The sequence below is a fragment of the Ranitomeya variabilis genome, chromosome 6, assembly GCF_051348905.1.
Source record: "Ranitomeya variabilis isolate aRanVar5 chromosome 6, aRanVar5.hap1, whole genome shotgun sequence".
Lineage (NCBI taxonomy): Eukaryota > Metazoa > Chordata > Amphibia > Anura > Dendrobatidae > Ranitomeya > Ranitomeya variabilis.
Window position 1 is genome coordinate 2187387 of NC_135237.1, and position 20938 is coordinate 2208324.

General features: G+C 57.4%; 1 protein-coding gene across 3 annotated transcripts in view; it reads left to right on the plus strand.

The window, feature by feature from the left end:
* The window catches only part of ABCF2 (ATP binding cassette subfamily F member 2), a 90267-nt gene extending 70961 nt beyond the window's left edge, over window positions 1–19306 (plus strand). For all 3 annotated transcript variants that reach the window (XM_077267723.1, XM_077267722.1, XM_077267724.1), the window contains exons 5-14: window positions 544–715; window positions 790–885; window positions 2217–2319; window positions 2443–2538; window positions 4940–5059; window positions 5238–5327; window positions 5401–5511; window positions 5957–6148; window positions 18613–18816; window positions 18891–19306. In XM_077267723.1, coding sequence (XP_077123838.1) covers window positions 544–715; window positions 790–885; window positions 2217–2319; window positions 2443–2538; window positions 4940–5059; window positions 5238–5327; window positions 5401–5511; window positions 5957–6148; window positions 18613–18816; window positions 18891–19016 — 1310 coding nt within the window. In that variant the 3' untranslated portion in view covers window positions 19017–19306. The remainder of the gene's footprint in view (window positions 1–543; window positions 716–789; window positions 886–2216; window positions 2320–2442; window positions 2539–4939; window positions 5060–5237; window positions 5328–5400; window positions 5512–5956; window positions 6149–18612; window positions 18817–18890) is intronic.
* The last annotated feature ends 1632 nt before the right edge of the window (window positions 19307–20938 follow it).

Below are 20938 nucleotides of genomic sequence, written 5' to 3' on the forward strand. Positions count from 1 at the left end.
GTGAGCAGACTGCAAACTATGTCCTACGAGGAATGGTTTCGGGATTTGGGAATGTTTAGCTTGTAAAAAAACAAGGCTAAGAGGAGACTTAATACAAAGATCTGTAGGGCTGTCACAGTGTAGAGGGATCATCATTATTCTCATTTGCACACGAGAAGCAATGGAACAAAACTGAAAGGGAGAAGATACAGATTAGATAATAGAAAAAACTTTTTGACAGGGTGATCAATGAGTGGAACAGGCTGCCACGAAATGTGGTGAGTTCTCCTTCAATGGAAGTCTTCACACAGAGGCTGGACACACATCTGTTTGAGATGGTTTAGTGAATCCTGCATTGTGCAAAGGGTTGGATACGATGACCCAGGAGGTCCCTTCCAACTCTAACATTCTAGGATTCTATGCGCTTAAATATTGTACCCAATTTATTATATATTGCCAGAGTCAGTCCATGTTATACCAACTCCACATCCCTGGTGCCCGCCGCCCCTGAGCTCGCGCCTTGCTTGCCCTTGCCTCTTCCTGACCTTTCTTTTATCTTGGCAGCGGAGTGTGAGAAGCTCCTGGAGCTGTACGAGCGTCTGGAGGAGCTGGATGCCGCCAAAGCTGAAGTGCGGGCGTCTCGGATCCTACACGGACTCGGTTTCACCCCAGCCATGCAGCGCAAGAAGCTGAAGGATTTCAGCGGAGGCTGGAGGATGCGTGTGGCCCTTGCCAGGTAAGGCCTCAGCGGGGGGAGGAGGAGGCTGCCTGAGCCCTCACGTATGGCTGACGCTGCTCTCCTCTCCGCAGAGCCCTTTTCATCCGCCCCTTTATGTTACTCCTGGATGAGCCAACCAATCACCTGGACCTGGAGGCATGTGTGTGGCTGGAGGAGGAGCTAAAGTCGTGAGTAGCTGCCTCCCGTGGGCGCCGACAGTGGGCCTTGCCCAACACTGGTTACAGACCAGATGGATTCTTGGGTGCGGTGACAGGCAGTCATGATGGGAGGTGCCAGGTGGGATTGGGCGGCCGCGGCCTCTGGTGGGATTAGGCGGCCTCCGGTGTTATTGGGCGGCTGCGGCCTTCGGTGTTATTGGGCGGCTGCGACCTTCGGTGTTATTGGGCGGCTGCGACCTCCGGTGTTATTGGGCGGCTGCGGCCTTCGGTGTTATTGGGCGGCTGCGGCCTTCGGTGTTATTGGGCGGCTGCGACCTTCGGTGTTATTGGGCGGCTGCGACCTCCGGTGTTATTGGGCGGCTGCGGCCTCCGGTGTTATTGGGCGGCTGCGGCCTTCGGTGTTATTGGGCGGCTGCGACCTTCGGTGTTATTGGGCGGCTGCGACCTCCGGTGTTATTGGGCGACCGTGGCCTCTGGTGTTACTAGGCGGCCTCCGGTGGGATTGGGCGGCCGTGGCCTCTGGTGTTATTGGGCGGCCTCCGGTGTTATTGGGCAGCCTCTGGTGGGATTGGTCGGCCGTGGCCTCTGGTGTTATTGGGTGGCCTCTGGGATTGGGCGGCCGTAGCCTCTGGTGTTATTGGGCGGCCTCCGGTGGGATTGGGTGGCCGTGGCCTCTGGTGTTATTGGGCGGCCTCTGGTGTTATTGGGCGGCCTCCGGTGTTATTGGGCGGCCTCCGGTGTTATTGGGCGGCCGTGGCCTCTGGTGTTATTGGGCGGGCCTCTGGGATTGGGCGGCCGTAGCCTCTGGTGTTATTGGGCGGCCTCCGGTGGGATTGTGTTGCCGTGGCCTCTGGTGTTATTGGGCGGCCTCTGGTGTTATTGGGCGGCCTCCGGTGTTATTGGGTGGCCTCAGGTGGGATTGGGCGGCCGTGGCCTCTGGGATTGGGCGGCCGTAGCCTCTGGTGTTATTGGGCGGCCTCTGGTGTTATTGGGCGGCCTCTGGTGTTATTGGGCGGCCTCTGGTGTTATTGGGCGGCCTCTGGTGGGATTGGGCGGCCGTGGCCTCTGGTGTTATTGGGCGGTCTCTGGTGGGATTGGGCGGCCGTGGCCTCTGGTGGTGTTGGGCGGCCTCTGGTGGTGTTGGGCGGCCTCTGGTGGTGTTGGGCGGCCTCTGGTGGTGTTGGGCGGCCTCTGGTGGTGTTGGGCGGCCTCTGGTGGTGTTGGGCGGCCTCTGGTGGTGTTGGGCGGCCGTGGCCTCTGGTGTTACTGGGCGGCCTCCGGTGGGATTGGGCGACCGTGGCCGCCTTTCAACAGCTTCTCACCGGTCTGTTCTCTTCCAGTTTCCGCAGAATCCTTGTCCTTGTGTCGCACTCGCAGGATTTCTTGAACGGGGTCTGTACAAACATCATCCATCTGCACAACCGTAAGCTGAAATACTACACGGTGAGTAAGCTCTGCGGTCTGGCGCTCTGGCTCTGCGCTTTCTGCTCTGCGATCTGGTGCTCTGACCCTCTACACTCTGCGGTCTGGCGCTTGGTACCACCGCTCTCATGTCTTTCTGTGCAGGGGAATTACGATCAGTATGTGAAGACACGGCTGGAGCTGGAGGAGAATCAGATGAAGAGGTTCAACTGGGAGCAGGATCAGATCGCGCACATGAAAGTGAGTCCTCATGAGTGGAGCCTGTGCTCGGGGGGCGGTGGGTGTACCTGTGCTTAGCGGGACGGTGGATCTTCCTGTGCTCTGGGGGGGCGTTTGTTGGGCCTGTGCTTAGGGGTGGGGTGGGGGGGGGGAGTTGGGTGGGCCTGTGCTTGGGGGGGGGGGGGGGAGGTTGGGTGGGCCTGTGCTTTGGGGGGGGGGGGGGAGTTGGGTGGGCCTGTGCTTGGGGGGGGGGGGGGGGAGTTGGGTGGGCCTGTGCTTGGGGAGGGGGAGAGTTGGGTGGGCCTGTGCTTGGGGAGGGGGAGAGTTGGGTGGGCCTGTGCTTGGGGGGGGGGGGGAGTTGGGTGGGCCTGTGCTTGGGGGGGGGGGGGAGTTGGGTGGGCCTGTGCTTGGGGGGGGGGGGAGTTGGGTGGGCCTGTGCTGGGGGGGGGGAGTTGGGTGGGCCTGTGCTGGGGGGGGGGCGTTGGGTGGGCCTGTGCTGGGGGGGGGGCGTTGGGTGGGCCTGCGCTCGGGGGGGGAGACGGTGGGTGTCCCTGTGCTTCGGCGGGGGGCGTTGGGTGGGCCTGCGCTCGGGGGGGGGGAGACGGTGGGTGTCCCTGTGCTTCGGCGGGGGGCGGTGGGTGTTCCTGTGCTCGGGGGTGGTGGGGGGGGCCTGTGCTCGGGGGTGGTGGGGGGGGCCTGTGCTCGGGGGCGGTGAGTGGGCCTGTGCTCGGGGGCGGTGAGTGGGCCTGTGCTCGGGGGCGGTGAGTGGGCCTGTGCTCTGAGGATGAGGGGGCCTGTGCTCTGGCGGGTGGTGGGTGAGCCTGTGCTCTTAGGATGAGGGGGCCTGTGCTCTGGGGCGGTGGGTGGGCCTGTGCTCTGAGGATGAGGGGGCCTGTGCTCGGGGGGCCAATGAGAGGTCCTGCGCTCGGGGGCAGTGGGTGGGCCTGTGCTCGAGGGTGGTGAGTGGGCCTGTGCTCTGGGGGGTGGTGAGTGGGCCTGTGCTCTGGGGGGCGGTGAGGGGGCCTGTGCTCGGGGGCGGTGGGAGAGCCTGTGCTCTGAGAATGAGGGGGCCTGTGCTCGGGGGGGGGGGGGGCGGCGGTGGGTGGGCCTGTGCTCTGGAGGGTGGTGGGTGAGCCTGTGCTCTGGGGATGAGGGGGCCTGTGCTCGGGGGCGGTGGGAGAGCCAGTGCTCTGAGAATGAGGGGGACTGTGCTCGGGGTGGGTGGGCCTGTGCTTTGAGCCTGTGCTCTGAGGATGAGGGGGCCTGTGCTCGGGGGGGCACTGAGGTCCTGTGCTCGAGGGGGTGGTGGGTGGGCCTGTGCTCAAAGGATGAGGGGGCGGTGGAAGAGCCTGTGCTCTGAGGATGAGGGTGCCTGTGCTCTGAGGATGAGGGTGCCTGTGCTCTGAGGATGGGTGGGCCTGTGCTCGGGGGCGGTGGGTGGGCCTGTGCTCGGGGGCGGTGGGTGGGCCTGTGCTCGGGGGCGGTGGGAGAGCCTGTGCTCTGAGGATGAGGGGGCCTGTGCTCTGAGGATGAGTGGGCCTGTGCTCTGGGGGGCGGTGAGTGGGCCTGTGGTCTGAGGATGAGGGGGCCTGGGGGGTGGTGGGAGAGCCTGTGCTCTGAGGATGAGGGGGCCTGTCCTCTGAGGATGGGTGGGCCTGTGCTCGGGGGGTGGTGGGTGAGCCTGTGCTCTGAGGATGAGTGGGCCTGTGCTCTGGGGGGCGGTGAGTGGGCCTGTGGTCTGAGGATGAGGGGGCCTGGGGGGTGGTGGGTGAGCCTGTGCTCTGAGGATGAGGGGCCCTGTGCTCTGAGGATGAGGGGGCCTGTGCTCAGGGGGGTGGTGGGAGAGCCTGTGCTCTGAGGATGAGTGGGCCTGTACTCTGGGGGGCGGTGAGTGGGCCTGTGGTCTGAGGATGAGGGGGCCTGTGCTCTGAGGATGGGTGGGCCTGTGCTCGGGGGCGGTGGGTGGGCCTGTGCTCGGAGGATGAGGGGGCCTGTGCTCTGGGGGGTGGTGGGTGAGCCTGTGCTCTGAGGATGAGTGGGCCTGTGCTCTGGGGGGCGGTGAGTGGGCCTGTGCTCTAGGGGGTGGTGGGAGAGCCTGTGCTCTGAGGATGAGGGGGCCTGTGCTCTGGGGGGTGGTGGGAGAGCCTGTGCTCTGAGGATGAGTGGGCCTGTGCTCTGGGGGGCGGTGAGTGGGCCTGTGCTCTGAGGATGAGGGGGCCTGTGCTCTAGGGGGTGGTGGGAGAGCCTGTGCTCTGAGGATGAGGGGGCCTGTGCTCTGAGGATGAGGGGGCCTGTGCTCGGGGGCTGTGGGTGGGCCTGTGCTCGGGGGTAGGAGGACCTGTATGTGGGCGGGGCTGTGTGCAGAGGAGGCCATGTGAGATCAGACCTGTGACACTGGATGCTTCGTCTTTCCCCCGTGCAGAATTACATCGCTCGCTTCGGACACGGCAGCGCTAAGTTGGCTCGTCAGGCGCAGAGCAAAGAGAAGACTCTGCAGAAGATGATGTCGTCAGGACTGACGGAGCGAGTGGTCACTGACAAGGTGGGGAGGGGAGATGATGGTGGGGGAAGGGCGGGTGGTGCCGCTTCTTGTTTCTGCCTCCTGCTCAGTCAGCGTCCACAGTGGGCTCTCCACAGCGAGCGTCTCCACGGCGCGGACCCCGCACATGTCTTCACAGCATGCTCACCGCATGTGTCTCCACTGGTTCTCTGTATTTCAGACGCTGTCATTCTATTTCCCGTCCTGTGGAAAGATCCCGCCCCCGGTGATCATGGTGCAGAACGTCAGCTTCCGCTACACAGTGGATGGGGTAAGCACCAGACATGACACCTGAGCGGCACCAAGAGGCGCCATGTGTAACCCCGTCTCTCTCCACCATTCAGCCGCTCATCTACAAGAACCTGGAGTTTGGAATAGACCTGGACACCCGAGTGGCCCTTGTGGGGCCGAATGGAGCCGGAAAATCCACCTTACTAAAGCTGCTGACGGGGGAGGTGAGGCACATATCCTCCCTGCGTCTGCCCCTAACCTGTACTCGCCCTCCGCCTCTCCTCTGCTGCCTCGCCTCTGCCGCCTCATTGCCCGTCCCTCTCCTCTGCCTCCTCATTGCCCGTACCCCTCTCCTCTGCCCCGTCTCATCATTTGTCCCCCTCTCCTCTGCCCCCCGCCTCATTGCCCGTCCCCCTCTCCTCTGCCCCCGCCTCATTGCCCGTCCTCCTCTCCTCTGCCCCCGCCTCATTGCCTGTCCCCATCTCCTCTTCTCCCGCCTCATTTCCTGTCCCCCTCTCCTCTTCCCCCGCCTCATTGCTTGTCCCCCTCTCCTCTACGCCCGCCTCATTGCCCGTCCCTCTCTCCTCTGCCCCCTGCCTCATTGCCTGTCCCTTTCTCCTCTACCCCCCGCCTCGTCCTCACTGATCCCTTCTCCTTTTGTCGGTGCAGCTTCTGCCATCAGACGGGATGATAAGGAAACATTCTCATGTCAAGATTGGCCGCTATCACCAGCATCTGACGGAGCAGCTGGAGCTCGACCTCTCCCCGCTGGAGTACATGATGAAGTGTTACCCCGAGATCAAGGAGAAGGAGGAGATGAGGAAGATCATCGGCCGCTACGGCCTAACTGGGAAACAGCAGGTGCGTGTGGCGGGGCCAGGGCAGGAGTAGGGCGGGGCCAGGGCAGGAGTGGGGCGGAGCCAGGGCGAAGCTTCCACCCTAGCACAGATCACAGCTGTCAGAAGTTATAAGAGGGGCTGAAATCAGTCACACATGATGTAATGTCTGGAGGTTATATCAGTACTGGAGCTTTATAAGAGAGGCTGATATCCGTGTCCTGGCCCGTGGAGTTAACCTGACTGAGCACAGCACCAAGGCCAAAGTCTCTGGCATCGGTCTGTACCACAAACGGCCATTCAAAGTCAGCAACTTGTAGTACTGGGAAGCTAGAGAATGCGGTTTTGAGCACCTGGAAAGCTGTCTCGCAGGGGACTGACCAGTCAACTGCTACGGGCAGCTTCTTGGTGAGGTCCATCAGGGGCTTGGCCAGGGTACTATAGTGTGGGACGAACCTCCCATGGTACCTGGCGGTCCCCAAGAAGGACGTCACCTGCTTCTTGGTCCTGCCCGGGTTCTGGCTTCTGAAACCCCCCCCCACCCCGCCTACCCAGTGACCCAGGTAGAGGACCTCGCTCATGCCCAGCTGGCTTTTTTTTCCCACTTTATGGTCAAACCTGCCTGTTGGATCCGCCCAAGCACCTGCGCCAGATGCTCTAGGTGTTCCTCCCAGCTGGGACTGAAGATGGCAATATTACCCAGGTATGCGGCCACATACCCTACAAGTCCCTTGAGCAGTGTGTTGACCATCCGCTGAAAAGTGGCAAGGGCATTCTTCATGCCGAACGGTATAATGGTGGACTCATACAGTCCAAAAGGGGTAATAAAGGCAGTGTGTTCCCATGCCTCATGGGTCAGGGGAATCTGCCAATATCCCTGACTCTGATCCATGATGGTCAGGTACTTATCCCCGGCCAACTGGTCGAGCAGGTCATCGATGCGTGGTATGGGGAATGCATTGGTGACAGTCAGTGTTGAGCCCCCTGTAGTTCATGCAAACCGGGTTGTTCAGTCCTTTTTGGGGACGAGGACTAAAGGAGAAGCTCACGTGCTGCTGGACGCTTGGATCACCTCTAGCTTCAGCATTTGTTGGCGTTCACCTCGTCAGAGACCCGATATGCTGAACGCCGGGGGGGGGGGGGGGTGATTCCCGGTGTTCACTACATGGACGGCTGTCTCAGTTCTTCTGGGCAGGCTGCTGAACAGCTCCTGGAGGGGTTGTAGGGTGACCCTCAGCTGGGGACTGTTGGTCTTCCGAGAGTTGGTTGCCAACCTTCACATCCTCAATGGATCCACCCGCCTTAGCTTGGGTGAGCAGATCCAGAGGGCTTCTGCCTCTCCTTCCTTGCACATGAGGAGGACGCAGGCCTCCTGCTCATGATGGGCCTTCATCATGTTCACGTGGAAGGCCTTACACGGACGTGGTCCAGGGTGACAAGGTATATGACTGCGTAGATCTGCTGGCACACGAAGTATGGGCCCTCCCAGGCCACCTGAAGCTTGTTCTGTGGTACAGGGATCAGTAGAGCCACACCTTTTGACGCACCTGGTAGGTTCTCTCGCAAGCATTCTGGTCGTTCCAACGCTTCTGGTCAGTCTGGGCTTGCGCCATATTGTCATACACCAGCCGCTTCAAGTCCATCAACTTGTCCCGGAAGCGCACAACATACTCTATGACCGACACTCCAGGGGTGGCCAAGTCCCCTTCCCATGCCTCTTTCACCAGAGCCAGGGGCCCCACACATGTAGCCCATACAGAAGCTCAAAAGGGGAGATCCCCGTTGAGGCCTGTGGAACCTCCTGTTAGGCAAATAACAGATGTGGGAGGTACCGCTCCCAATCTCTCCCGTGGGAGTCGACCAACATCTTAAGCATCTGCTTCAAGGTGCCATTGAATTGCTCACACAGGCCATTAGTCTGATGATGGTACGGGCTGGCCACCAGATTTTGTATTTGCTTACAAAGGGACTTAATCAGCTGCATCATGAACTGGGTCCCTTGGTCGGTGAGCATTTCCAGGGGAAATTCCACTTGGGAGAAAATCTCCAGTAAGGCGGTAGCCACCTTGTTAGCCCGAATGGATGACACAGCTACCGCTTCCAGGTACCGGGTGGCATAATCTACTACCGTTAGTATGAAGCATTTCCCGGAGCGGCTAGGAATGGACAGCTGTCCAATGAGAGCCACAGTGACCCTCCTGAAAGGCTCCTCAATGATGGTCAATGGCACAAGTGGGCCTTTGGGGCGCCACCCCACCTTCCTCACTCTGACAGGTGTCACACGAACGGCAGTAGGCAGCTACATCGGCCTCCATTTTAGGCCAGTAGAAATTCTGGGCTAGCCTGGCCTTGGTTTTAGCGATCCCGAAGTGTCTGGCCATCGGAATCTCATGTGCGATCTGCAACAACTCTGCCCTGAACGGATAGGGTACCACTTGCTGTCGGTCCCGGCGCCACACCTCTGGTGAACCCTGCTGGACCGTTACCCAGTACAGCCGTCCCTGGTCCCAGACCACCCGCTCGCAGTCCAACTCTATGGGAGGCTGTGTCGCCTGCTCCTTGAGAGCCTTCATGCTGTCGTCAGCTTCTAACGCCGCTTGAAACCCCTGACTAGACGTGGCCAGAATAGACTAAACCATCACATCTTCTGTCAGTTCCCCGAGACCTTTCTCCTGGCCTCCGTCTGACTCTGCAGCCACTTGGTCGGAGGTAGGGAAGCTACCAGACCTCCTTGAGGTTACTTGGGCTCTGGTGCTTCCACTCCTGCTGACAGTGGCCACAACCGCTGCGACCGTGGGTAGTACCTGCTTTTCCTCCACTCCTGACCAAGTCGCTAGGTCAGGCAGACTAAGCTGGCCTCCTGACATCCCTGATGTGGGGAACTCCTGCCCTGGGACCTTTCCTGGTGGCTCCACATCTCCTGTGACACCCCCACTCCCCAGGGTCTGTACCTCTCCCTGCAGCGGTTCTGAACTCAGCAGCCTGGACTCATCTAGGGGCCCTGCACTTCCCGTAGCAGTCTCTCCCCCCACCCTGCAGCTCCATGTCCCCTGCCTCTCCCACTAGAGGACAATAGATCCCAGCACACTGGCTGATCACACCTGAGGACATCTTCACACCTCTCGCCTGTCACAGCTGCCTTCCCTGTGCATGTGGTGTCAGTGTATGGGAAATTGCTTCCCACTCCACAGCAGGAGGCACATTCAATACATTAACGTCAACATCATTAGCAGTGGCCACATACTGGGACACTAGCTGCCCCAAATCGGTCCCAAGCAAAACATTGGTGGGAATATTTGCTGATACTCCCGCATTCCCCTTCCGGCGCCCCAGACCAAATAAACCTTGGCAACGGGCAGTGCCGGTTCGACGCCTCCAATCCCAGAGACAGAGTTTTTTCTGGGTACCAAATCCCGGGTAGACACCACCTCAGGCTGTACAAGGGTCATCTCAGCGCCGGTGTCCCGCAGTCCTATGACCGCTGCGAGGCCGATGGTGACAGGTTGGTGATTGTCAAGGGACCTACCACCACCCCTCACACACACAAAACAGTGGACGGGGAAGGGGCCTTATGGCGCTGGAGACACATGGCCTTGATGTGTCCTGGTTGGTTGCAATGATGACATCGGCGGAGTTCCACTGGCCATTGCCACTTGCAGAAGGGCATGCGATCCAACTTGGCTCGGGTGGGCAGATGAGGGGCAGCCTACTGCAGGACTGAGCACATTGGCAGGTTCCTTCGGGAGCATTGGCTGGACTCCCCATTGCCTTGAAAAGCACAATCGACCAAGTTCTCCCTATCGACCATAGCATTGGCCATTTCCTGGGTTTGGGACCTGGTGCCACTGGCCATCCTTAACTCTTTGGTTACTGACACAGAGCTGCGACCCGTGAACCCACACACCTTATATTATTTGCACTCTTGACAGTCTAGTGCTGGGCTGATCTTAAGATCCCAGCAGCAAAAGCTACCGCTAGTAATCCTTAGTGTCTGTGAATAGGGGTCCCACACACTATTATCTCGATCCCACCGCTGCCACCACTTGTGAGGAAAACACATGACGGAGCCGGGAGATACTGATATTTTTCCCCCCCCCACCGTCACCAATCTGTGACGGAGCTTACCAAGTCGCAGCTCTCTGGTGCCCCCTTACCCTCAGGTCAGTCAGGGAACTGCACGTAGGATAAGTAGTCCCAGAGAAGCTGCCATGTCACGTACTGGTTATCGGGGCACTCTGGAGTGAGGGCGGTGTATATATCACCAGTCCCAGGCCAGGAATATACACTGCTCAAAAAAATAAAGAACACTAAAATCCCACATCCTAGATATCTCTAAATGAAATATTCCAGTTGTAAATATTTATTCGTTACATAGTGGAATGTGTTGAGAACGATAAAACCTAAAAATGATCAGCGTAAATCACAACTAATATCCCATGGAGGTCTGGATTTGGAATGATGCTCAATATCAAAGTGGAAAATGAAGTTACAGACTGATCCAACTTCAGTGGAAATTCCTCAAGACAAGGAAATGATGCTCAGTAGTGTGTGTGGCCTTCACGTGCCTGTATGATCTCCCTACAACGCCTGGGCATGCTCCTGATGAGGTGGCGGATGGTCTCCTGAGGGATCTCCTCCCAGACCTGTACTAAAGCATCTGCCAACTCCTGGACAGTCTGTGGTGCAACGTGATGTTGGTGGATGGTGCAAGACATGATGTCCCAGATGTGCTGAATCAGATTCAGGTCTGGGGAGCCGGCGGGCCAGTCCATAGCTTCAATGCCTTCATCTTGCAGGAACTGCTGACACACTCCAGCCACATGAGGTCTGGCATTGTCCTGCATTAGGAGGAACCCAGGGCCAACTGCACCAGCATATGGTCTCACAAGGGGTCTGAGGGTCTCATCTTGGTACCTAATGGCAGTCAGGCTATTTCTGGCGAGCACATGGCGGGCTGTGCGGCCCTCCAAAGAAATGCCTCTCCACACCATTACTGACCCACTGCCAAACCGGTCATGCTGAAGGATGTTGCAGGCAGCAGATCGCTCTCCACGGCGTCTCCAGACTGTCACGTCTGTCACATGTGCTCAGTGTGAACCTGCTTTCATCTGTGAAGAGCACAGGGCGCCAGTGGCGAATTTGCCAATCCTGGTGGTCTCAGGGCTCTGGCAGTGTTCCTCCTTGCACAAAGGCTGAGGTAGCAGTCCTGCTGCTCGGTTGTTGCCCTCCTACGGCCCCCTCCACGTCTCCTCGTGTACTGGCCTGTCTCCTGGTAGCACCTCCAGCCTCTGGACACTACGCTGATAGACACGGCAAACCTTCTTGCCACAGCTCGCATTGATGTGCCATCCTGGATGAGCTGCACTACCTGAGCCACTTGTGTGGGTTGTAGAGTCCATCTCATACTACCATGAGTGTGAAAGCACAACCAGCATTCAAGTGACCAAAACATCAGCCAGAAAGCATTGGTACTGAGATGTGGTCTGTGGTCCCCACCTGCAGAATCACTCCTCCTTTATTGAGTGTGTCTTGATATTTGCCAATAATTTCCATCTGTTGTCTATTCCATTTGCACAACAGCATGTGAAATTGATTGTCAATAATAATAATAATAATAATTTTTATTTATATAGCGCCATCATATTCCGCAGCGCTTTACAAATTATAGAGGGGACTTGTACAGACAATAGACATTACAGCATAACAGAAATCACAGTTCAAAACAGATACCAGGAGGAATGAGGGCCCTGCTGCTCGCAAGCTTACAAACTATGAGGAAAAGGGGAGACACGAGAGGTGGATGGTAACAATTGCTTTAGTTGTTCGGACCAGCCATAGTGTAAGGCTCGGGTGTTCATGTAAAGCTGCATGAACCAGTTAACTGCCTAAAGTATGTAGCAGTACAGACATAGAGTGCTATTAACTGCATAAAGTGTATGAGAACATGATAAGAGGAACCTGATTATGTTTTTTTTTTTTGAATGGGCCACACAGGGATGGTTAGGTTAATGCATTGAGGCGGTAGGCCAGTCTGAACAAATGAGTTTTTAGGGCACGCTTAAAACTGTGGGGATTAATCGTATTAACCTAGGTAATGCATTCCAAAGAATCGGCGCAGCACGTGTAAAGTCTCGGAGACGGGAGTGGGAGGTTATGATTATTGAGGATGCTAACCTGAGGTCATTAGCGGAGCAGAGGGCACGGGTAGGGTGGTAGACTGAGACCAGAGAGATGTAGGGTGGTGCTGAGCCATGGAGTGCTTTGTGGATGAGGGTAGTAGTTTTGTACTGGATTCTGGAGTGGATGGGTAGCCAGTGTAATGACTGGCACAAGGTAGAGGCATCGGTGTAACGGTTGGTGAGGAATATGATCCTGGCAGCAGCATTCAGCACAGATTGGAGCGGGGAGAGTTTGGTAAGAGGGAGGCCGATTAGTAGAGAGTTACAATAGTCCAGACGAGAATTAATAAGTGAGACAGTAAGAGTTTTTGCAGAGTCGAAAGTAAGAAAAGGGCGAATTCTAGAAATATTTTTGAGATGCAGATAAGAAGAGCGAGCCAGTGATCGGATGTGGGGGGTGAATGAAAGCTCGGAATCAAGGATGACCCCAAGGCAGCGGGCATGTTGCTTTGGAGTAATGGTGGAACCGCACACGGGGATGGCAATGTCAGGCAAAGGTAGGTTAGTAGAGGGAGAGAACACGAGGAGTTCAGTTTTTGACAGGTTCAGTTTCAGATAGAGGGAGGACATGATGTTAGAGACAGTGGTAAGACAATCACTGGTGTTTTCTTAAAAGGTCGGCGTGATAACAGGAGAAGAGGTGTATAATTGGGTGTCGTCAGCATAGAGATGGTACTGGAAACCAAATCTGCTGATTGTTTGTCCAATAGGGGCAGTTTACAAGGAGAAGAGGAGGGGGCCTAGGACTGATCCTTGAGGAACCCCAACAGTAAGGGGAAGGTGAGAGGAGGAGGAACCAGCAAAACATACAGTGAAGGATCGTTCAGAGAGATAGGAGGAGAACCAAGAGAGAACGGTATCCTTGAGGCCGATGGAGAGGAGCTGATGATCCACAGTGTCGAATGCTGCGGAGAGATCCAAGAGAATTAGCGTGGAGTAGTGACCATTAGATTTAGCTGTTAGTAGGTCATTAGAGACTTTAGTGAGGGCAGTTTCAGTAGAGTGTAAAGAGCGGAAGCCAGATTGAAGAGGGTCGAGAAGAGAGTTATCTGAGAGATAGCGGGTAAGACGGGAGTGGACCAGGCGTTCGAGGAGTTTAGAGATGAAGGGAAGATTAGAGACAGGTCTATAATTAGCGGCACAATTTTAGTCGAGGGAGGGTTTTTTAAGTAATGGATGTATGATGGCATGCTTAAATGAGGAGGGAAAAATACCGGAAGTGAGGGAAAGGTTGAATATTTTTGTTAGGTGAGAGGTGACAGCCCGGGAAAGGGACTGGAGGAGATGTGACGGAATGGGGTCACTGTCAATTGTCAATCAGGGTTGCTTCCTAAGTGGACAGTTTGATTTCACAGAAGTTTGATTTACTCTGAGTTATTCTGTTGTTTGTGTTCCCTTTATTTTCTTGAGCAGTGTATATATAAACCTCCGATCCGACGTGCCAGGATCCCCCCAATAATGCTAGAACGGTATGCTGCTACTAGTTCCTCATTAGATATAAGCTTGTAAATGGAGCGGGTTTATATCGGGTCAGAAACCAACCCCAGATAGCGTTTAAGTACTAGCTGGACTCACGGACGTGGGAAATCGGGTTTTGAGATTAAAAAAAAAAAAACAAAACAAAAAGCAGCCCAAATTAATTGATACTTTAATTGCCGAAAGGCGCACTAGAATCTACAAATACTGTATATACAGAGTAGTATAACAGCCAGAGGTACAGATAAGAGTAGGGTGCAGGTTGGGGATAGCAGTTAGCTGTATGTGTCACGTTACCGTATCTTATCACTTGTGGATGGAGGGAAGCTCTCATATCCACAGGCACCTACTTAGTTTCTGGTCTGTCTCCACACGTGACGTGATAGAACAATGAAAAAGTCTAAAGGTGTGTAGCTAGCTTTTAACCCTTAGCTCGCCCCCTCCCATGTTCGCCACTGCCCCTCTGGGTTGGACTGAATCTCCCTTGACTTCCTAGCTGAAATAATTCCCAATATCTAGGATGGGTCATAACTTCCAGGGGGAATCCAAACGGGATGACTGACGTCTCAATGGGTTAGTTGGGGCTGGACCAATAGAGAGTCCAAACTTGGGTCGCTAAGTGGTTCTGGAGAGCCAGTCTCGATAGCTCGGTATCTGGGACAACTAGAGAAATGAGATGCAGGGGTGCGTGCGGAGGGCTCACAGGGTTCTGGTGGTATATTGGACTTAACCCTGAGATGCACGGTACTCTCATTTATCTCTAGGGGTCGGTGCCCAAGTGTCTAGAGCTTTCTCTTGATGTGGTCCGCCTTGTGCAAAAGACATCAAGGGGGTCCCAGCTCTGCTCCTCCTCACCTTCATTAACATGTGGACTCTAATTCTCTGGCCAAATCATGAAGTTCTGTTCTTTTGGGGTATTTGTGTACTTCTCCCAAGCGTTGGGGGGGGGGGGCCACATTTCAGGAGCGAAAAAGATTATCCAGAGATCTCCCATCGGGCCTGAATTAATAAATCCAAAATGGAGTCTCCTGTGTTCCTCACAAACCCCTCTTAAAACGCTCCAGTACTGATATAACCTCCAGACATTACACCATATGTAAAAACAACGCCAGAAAACATATTGAAAAATGGAAACTCTAACACTAGATAGTGTACAGAAACCCAAAGGCAAAAGGAACAACCCACTCCATAGCTATACTGCACAAGGAGAACACAGGAGTATATGGGTTAAAACTAGTAATTTTTTTTTCATATACAAAAAGTCAATAGATCATCTATAAATACAGAGAAAGCACCACACAAGAAGCGAAACGCTCGTCGGGGGTCTCTTTCTTTGGGTCCAGTTCGGTGTCCTGTTGCCCTCAATATTGGTAAGCGCTGCTGTTATACCTTACATACCATTGGGGGTTTGGTGATATATTATCAGCGGCTCACTGCCTTTACGCATACTGAGTTACTGGGCAAGGTACACCGGGGGATGTCTGTCTCTTTCAACCATTCTTATGTACCTTAAACTTTTTTGTATGCATTTATAAATGATCTATTGACTTTTTGTATATGAAATAAAAATCACTAGTTTTGACCCATATACTTCTGTGTTCTCCTTGTGCAGCATTACACCATATGTGACTGATATCAGCCGCTCTGTTGTGACTCTGGTGTTATGGGGGCTGGGAGGTTTCTGCTTCCTTTGACTCCTGTTGGTCTCCAGAATTGCTGATAACGGAGAGAATATTGCCTACTGTTCCAGGGTGTGTGGCTGTTGTTTGGATTCTGCCCCTTTTTCCATTGTCGGCAGTCTGGTGCTGAGGTTTCAGGCCTAGTATTCTGCTCTCCGAACGTCTGCCCATCTGTTCCCCCTTCGTCTGCCTGTCCCCCGTCCATCTGCCTGTCCCCCGCCCGTCTGTCCGCCCTCTGCCGCCCGTCTGTCCGCCCTCTGCCGCCCGTCTGTCCGCCCTCTGCCGCCCGTCTGTCCGCCCTCTGCCGCCCGTCTGTCCGCCCTCTGCCGCCCGTCTGTCCGCCCTCTGCCGCCCGTCTGTCCGCCCGTCTGTCCGCCCTCTGCCGCCCGTCTGTCCGCCCTCTGCCGCCCGTCTGTCCGCCCTCTGCCGCCCGTCTGTCCGTCCTCTGCCGCCCGTCTGTCCGTCCTCTGCCGCCCGTCTGTCCGCCCTCTGCCGCCCGTCTGTCCGCCCTCTGCCGCCCGTCTGTCCGCCCTCTGCCGCCCGTCTGTCCGCCCTCTGCCGCCCGTCTGTCCGCCCTCTGCCGCCCGTCTGTCCGCCCTCTGCCGCCCGTCTGTCCGCCCTCTGCCGCCCGTCTGTCCGCCCTCTGCCGCCCGTCTGTCCGCCCTCTGCCCGTCCGTCTGTCCGCCCTCTGCCCGTCCGTCTGTCCGCCCTCTGCCCGTCCGTCTGTCCGCCCTCTGCCCGTCCGTCTGTCCGCCCTCTGCCCGTCCGTCTGTCCGCCCTCTGCCCGTCCGTCTGTCCGCCCTCTGCCCGTCCGTCTGTCCGCCCTCTGCCCGTCCGTCTGTCCGCCCTCTGCCCGTCCGTCTGTCCGCCCTCTGCCCGTCCGTCTGTCCGCCCTCTGCCCGTCCGTCTGTCCGCCCTCTGCCCGTCCGTCTGTCCGCCCTCTGCCCGTCCGTCTGTCCGCCCTCTGCCCGTCCGTCTGTCCGCCCTCTGCCCGTCCGCCCTCTGCCCGTCCGTCTGTCCGCCCTCTGCCCGTCCGTCTGTCCGCCCTCTGCCCGTCCGTCTGTCCGCCCTCTGCCCGTCCGTCTGTCCGCCCTCTGCCCGTCCGTCTGTCCGCCCTCTGCCCGTCCGTCTGTCCGCCCTCTGCCCGTCCGTCTGTCCGCCCTCTGCCCGTCCGTCTGTCCGCACTCTGCCCGTCCGTCTGTCCGCCCTCTGCCCGTCCGTCTGTCCGCCCTCTGCCCGTCCGTCTGTCCGCCCTCTGCCCGTCCGTCTGTCCGCCCTCTGCCCGTCCGTCTGTCCGCCCTCTGCCCGTCCGTCTGTCCGCCCTCTGCCCGTCCGTCTGTCCGCCCTCTGCCCGTCCGTCTGTCCGCCCTCTGCCCGTCCGTCTGTCCGCCCTCTGCCCGTCCGTCTGTCCGCCCTCTGCCCGTCCGTCTGTCCGCCCTCTGCCCGTCCGTCTGTCCGCCCGTCCGTCTGTCCGCCCTCTGCCCGTCCGTCTGTCCGCCCTCTGCCCGTCCGTCTGTCCGCCCTCTGCCCGTCCGTCTGTCCGCCCTCTGCCCGTCCGTCTGTCCGCCCTCTGCCCGTCCGTCTGTCCGCCCTCTGCCTGTCCGCCCTCTGCCCGTCCGTCTGTCCGCCCTCTGCCCGTCTGCCCGCCCTCTGCCCGTCCGCCCTCTGCCCGTCCGCCCTCTGCCCGTCCGCCCTCTGCCCGTCCGCCCTCTGCCCGTCCGCCCTCTGCCCGTCCGCCCTCTGCCCGTCCGTCTGTCCGCCCTCTGCCCGTCCGTCTGTCCGCCCTCTGCCCGTCCGTCTGTCCGCCCTCTGCCCGTCCGTCTGTCCGCCCTCTGCCCGTCCGTCTGTCCGCCCTCTGCCCGTCCGTCTGTCCGCCCTCTGCCCGTCCGTCTGTCCGCCCTCTGCCCGTCCGTCTGTCCGCCCTCTGCCCGTCCGTCTGTCCGCCCTCTGCCCGTCCGTCTGTCCGCCCTCTGCCCGTCCGTCTGTCCGCCCTCTGCCCGTCCGTCTGTCCGCCCTCTGCCCGTCCGTCTGTCCGCCCTCTGCCCGTCCGTCTGTCCGCCCTCTGCCCGTCCGTCTGTCCGCCCTCTGCCCGTCCGTCTGTCCGCCCTCTGCCCGTCCGTCTGTCCGCCCTCTGCCCGTCCGTCTGTCCGCCCTCTGCCCGTCCGTCTGTCCGCCCTCTGCCCGTCCGTCTGTCCGCCCTCTGCCCGTCCGCCCTCTGCCCGTCCGTCTGTCCGCCCTCTGCCCGTCCGTCTGTCCGCCCTCTGCCCGTCCGTCTGTCCGCCCTCTGCCCGTCCGTCTGTCCGCCCTCTGCCCGTCCGTCTGTCCGCCCTCTGCCCGTCCGTCTGTCCGCCCTCTGCCCGTCCGTCTGTCCGCCCTCTGCCCGTCCGTCTGTCCGCCCTCTGCCCGTCCGTCTGTCCGCCCTCTGCCCGTCCGTCTGTCCGCCCTCTGCCCGTCCGTCTGTCCGCCCTCTGCCCGTCCGTCTGTCCGCCCTCTGCCCGTCCGTCTGTCCGCCCTCTGCCCGTCCGTCTGTCCGCCCTCTGCCCGTCCGTCTGTCCGCCCTCCGCCCGTCCGTCTGTCCGCCCGTCCGTCTGTCCGCCCTCTGCCCGTCCGTCTGTCCGCCCTCTGCCCGTCCGTCTGTCCGCCCTCTGCCCGTCCGTCTGTCCGCCCTCTGCCCGTCCGTCTGTCCGCCCTCTGCCCGTCCGTCTGTCCGCCCTCTGCCTGTCCGCCCTCTGCCCGTCCGTCTGTCCGCCCTCTGCCCGTCTGCCCGCCCTCTGCCCGTCCGCCCTCTGCCCGTCCGCCCTCTGCCCGTCCGCCCTCTGCCCGTCCGCCCTCTGCCCGTCCGCCCTCTGCCCGTCCGCCCTCTGCCCGTCCGTCTGTCCGCCCTCTGCCCGTCCGTCTGTCCGCCCTCTGCCCGTCCGTCTGTCCGCCCTCTGCCCGTCCGTCTGTCCGCCCTCTGCCCGTCCGTCTGTCCGCCCTCTGCCCGTCCGTCTGTCCGCCCTCTGCCCGTCCGTCTGTCCGCCCTCTGCCCGTCCGTCTGTCCGCCCTCTGCCCGTCCGTCTGTCCGTCCGTCTGTTTGCCCGTCCGCCCTCTGCCCCTCTGTCCGCCACCTGTATGTCATACCCCCACCCCCTGGTGACACCTTTCTCTCGGCGCAGGTGAGTCCCATCCGTAACCTGTCCGATGGGCAGAAGTGCCGCGTCTGCTTTGCCTGGCTGGCCTGGCAGAATCCCCACATGCTGTTCTTGGACGAACCCACCAACCATCTGGACATTGAGACGATCGATGCTCTGGCCGACGCCATCAATGACTTTGAAGGAGGGATGATGCTTGTGAGCCACGACTTTCGGCTGATCCAGCAGGTGAGATATCGTTCACAGACAGGTGGCATTTTCCATGGAGCCTGGAATTGACTGATGGGTTGTGTTAATGGCAGGTGGCTCAGGAAATATGGGTGTGCGAGAAGCAGGCGGTCACCAAGTGGACCGGAGACATCTTATCCTACAAGCAGCACCTGAAGTCCAGACTAAATGAAGACGAGCCACAACGAAAGGCCAACTAGCCGGCGGAGGGAACGATGATCTGTGTTCTTGGAGTCAGAGTATATGGGAAACCTATGGCAAATAAAACTGCCCCATAGTCATCAGCAACAGATTTGTGTTCACAGCTCTGTACCGCGCCCACCGCCCCCGACTTCACTGTACAAGGACAGTTAGTCTTCACAGGCCATGGAAAGGACTGCAGTGCCGGAGGCTTCGGGGCATCTGCACTCAGTGCCGCACTCTCCTCATTGATCAGCAAATTTGTCTTTGTTTGTTTCATTTAAAAAATAAAAAAAATATTTATCTGTAATTGAAATGAATAAAGACAGAAATTGAACTGCTTATCTTCTATCCGCTGCTCGTCTGTCCAGATCACCTGTGCAGTGGTTATAGATGACGAGAAACGGGTACTGAAGATACCGCAGTGTACACAGTCCTTATCCGCTGCTCGTCCAGATCACCGATGCAGAGCGGTTATAGATGACTGTCACGATTCACACTGTGACGGTCAACACTATGTCACAGATCCCAGCAGTATGTCAGGGATCCCGAGGAGGATCTCTTTATCGTCCCCACTACTCACACCAATTTGTCATGAACCGGGGTTGTTTGGTTGCCCCTGGTTCCTTCTGAAGGGGATTTATCTATATCTCAGTTCCGGTTTGGAACTTGCAGCTCTCTGGCGCCCCCTTACTCTCAGGTCAGACTAGGTACTGCACCTAGGGTAATTAATCGCCAGAAGGGCTGCCTGCTATGTACTGGCTATTGGGCACGATGCAGCGAGGGCGGTATAACTACTCCCACTCAGGCAGGGACAATAATTATCAACGCCACCGTCGCTACAGAGATTCCCAATTGCACAGGACAAGGTATGCTGCCACCAGCTCCGATTGCATCAAAGGTTAGTGGGTCCGGAGCCAACCCAAATCATTAGCGTAATTCACTTCAGAGGGCTTAGGGTACGTTTTAGAGCAAGAGATCAAAGCTAGTAATATATATATTTTACTCCATAAAAGAACAGACAGTGTTTATAAAAGGTATATAAAGATGTTACAGTATGAGACAAAGTATGTACAAAGCAATTATAAAATAACATGGATTAAAGAAGAAAGATAAGACTCACATGTGCTCAGATCATTTCCGGCAAACCATTCTGGTAGGCGGAGCCCCAAATGTCCCAATTCATGAGAGAGTCTTTCTTTGGTGAGATCCCAGGGAAGAAGGGTTGGGCTCACTGGCAGTAACTTATACCTGCATGCTTGTGACCTAACTAAAGGACTGGTTTGCCTGCCCCCTCCCCTTAGCTGCCAGGGTGCACATTTTGGTATGAAACTTATAAAACTTCTAGATGTGCTTGCGAACCTAGCAGGGTCACAGAACACACATCCCTCATCTTATATCAAAATTAGCTTTCTATTGAATCCAAACGTGATCTAATTATCCCACACAGTTCAGGAGAAATCCGTTTCTCTGGTTCTCTTGGGGCCAGACTCCCCCAGGAGGCCCCATTGTGAAACTATTAAATCACATTCCGAATATGTATCCATCATTTTTCTATCATTGATTGGGCTCGAGATATGCCCTTTTTACTATCCCCCATATATATAAAGGAAAGCACGTGCTTCTTTTGGACAAAGCAATTCCTTCCTAATTAACATTCCTGGCTTGCAGGAGGGGAGAAGGAAGGAGTGTAGAGTTACAGTGGGTCTATAGCAGCGAGTGTAGTGCTGTGGAGGAAGGGGTGGAATCTGCAGTGTGGGCATTCAGGACCATGGCGACAGGTGCAAAAATCATGTGCCATTTTATAAATTAATGTGACTCCTCCCCCTTATGGTGTGCGCTACGGAGGCAGGACCTCTCGGTACTCCGCTATGCGCACCTCAGCAGGTTCACCCTGGCGGGACAACCCATCTGCATTGCCATGCTCCCTGCCCGTTTTGTG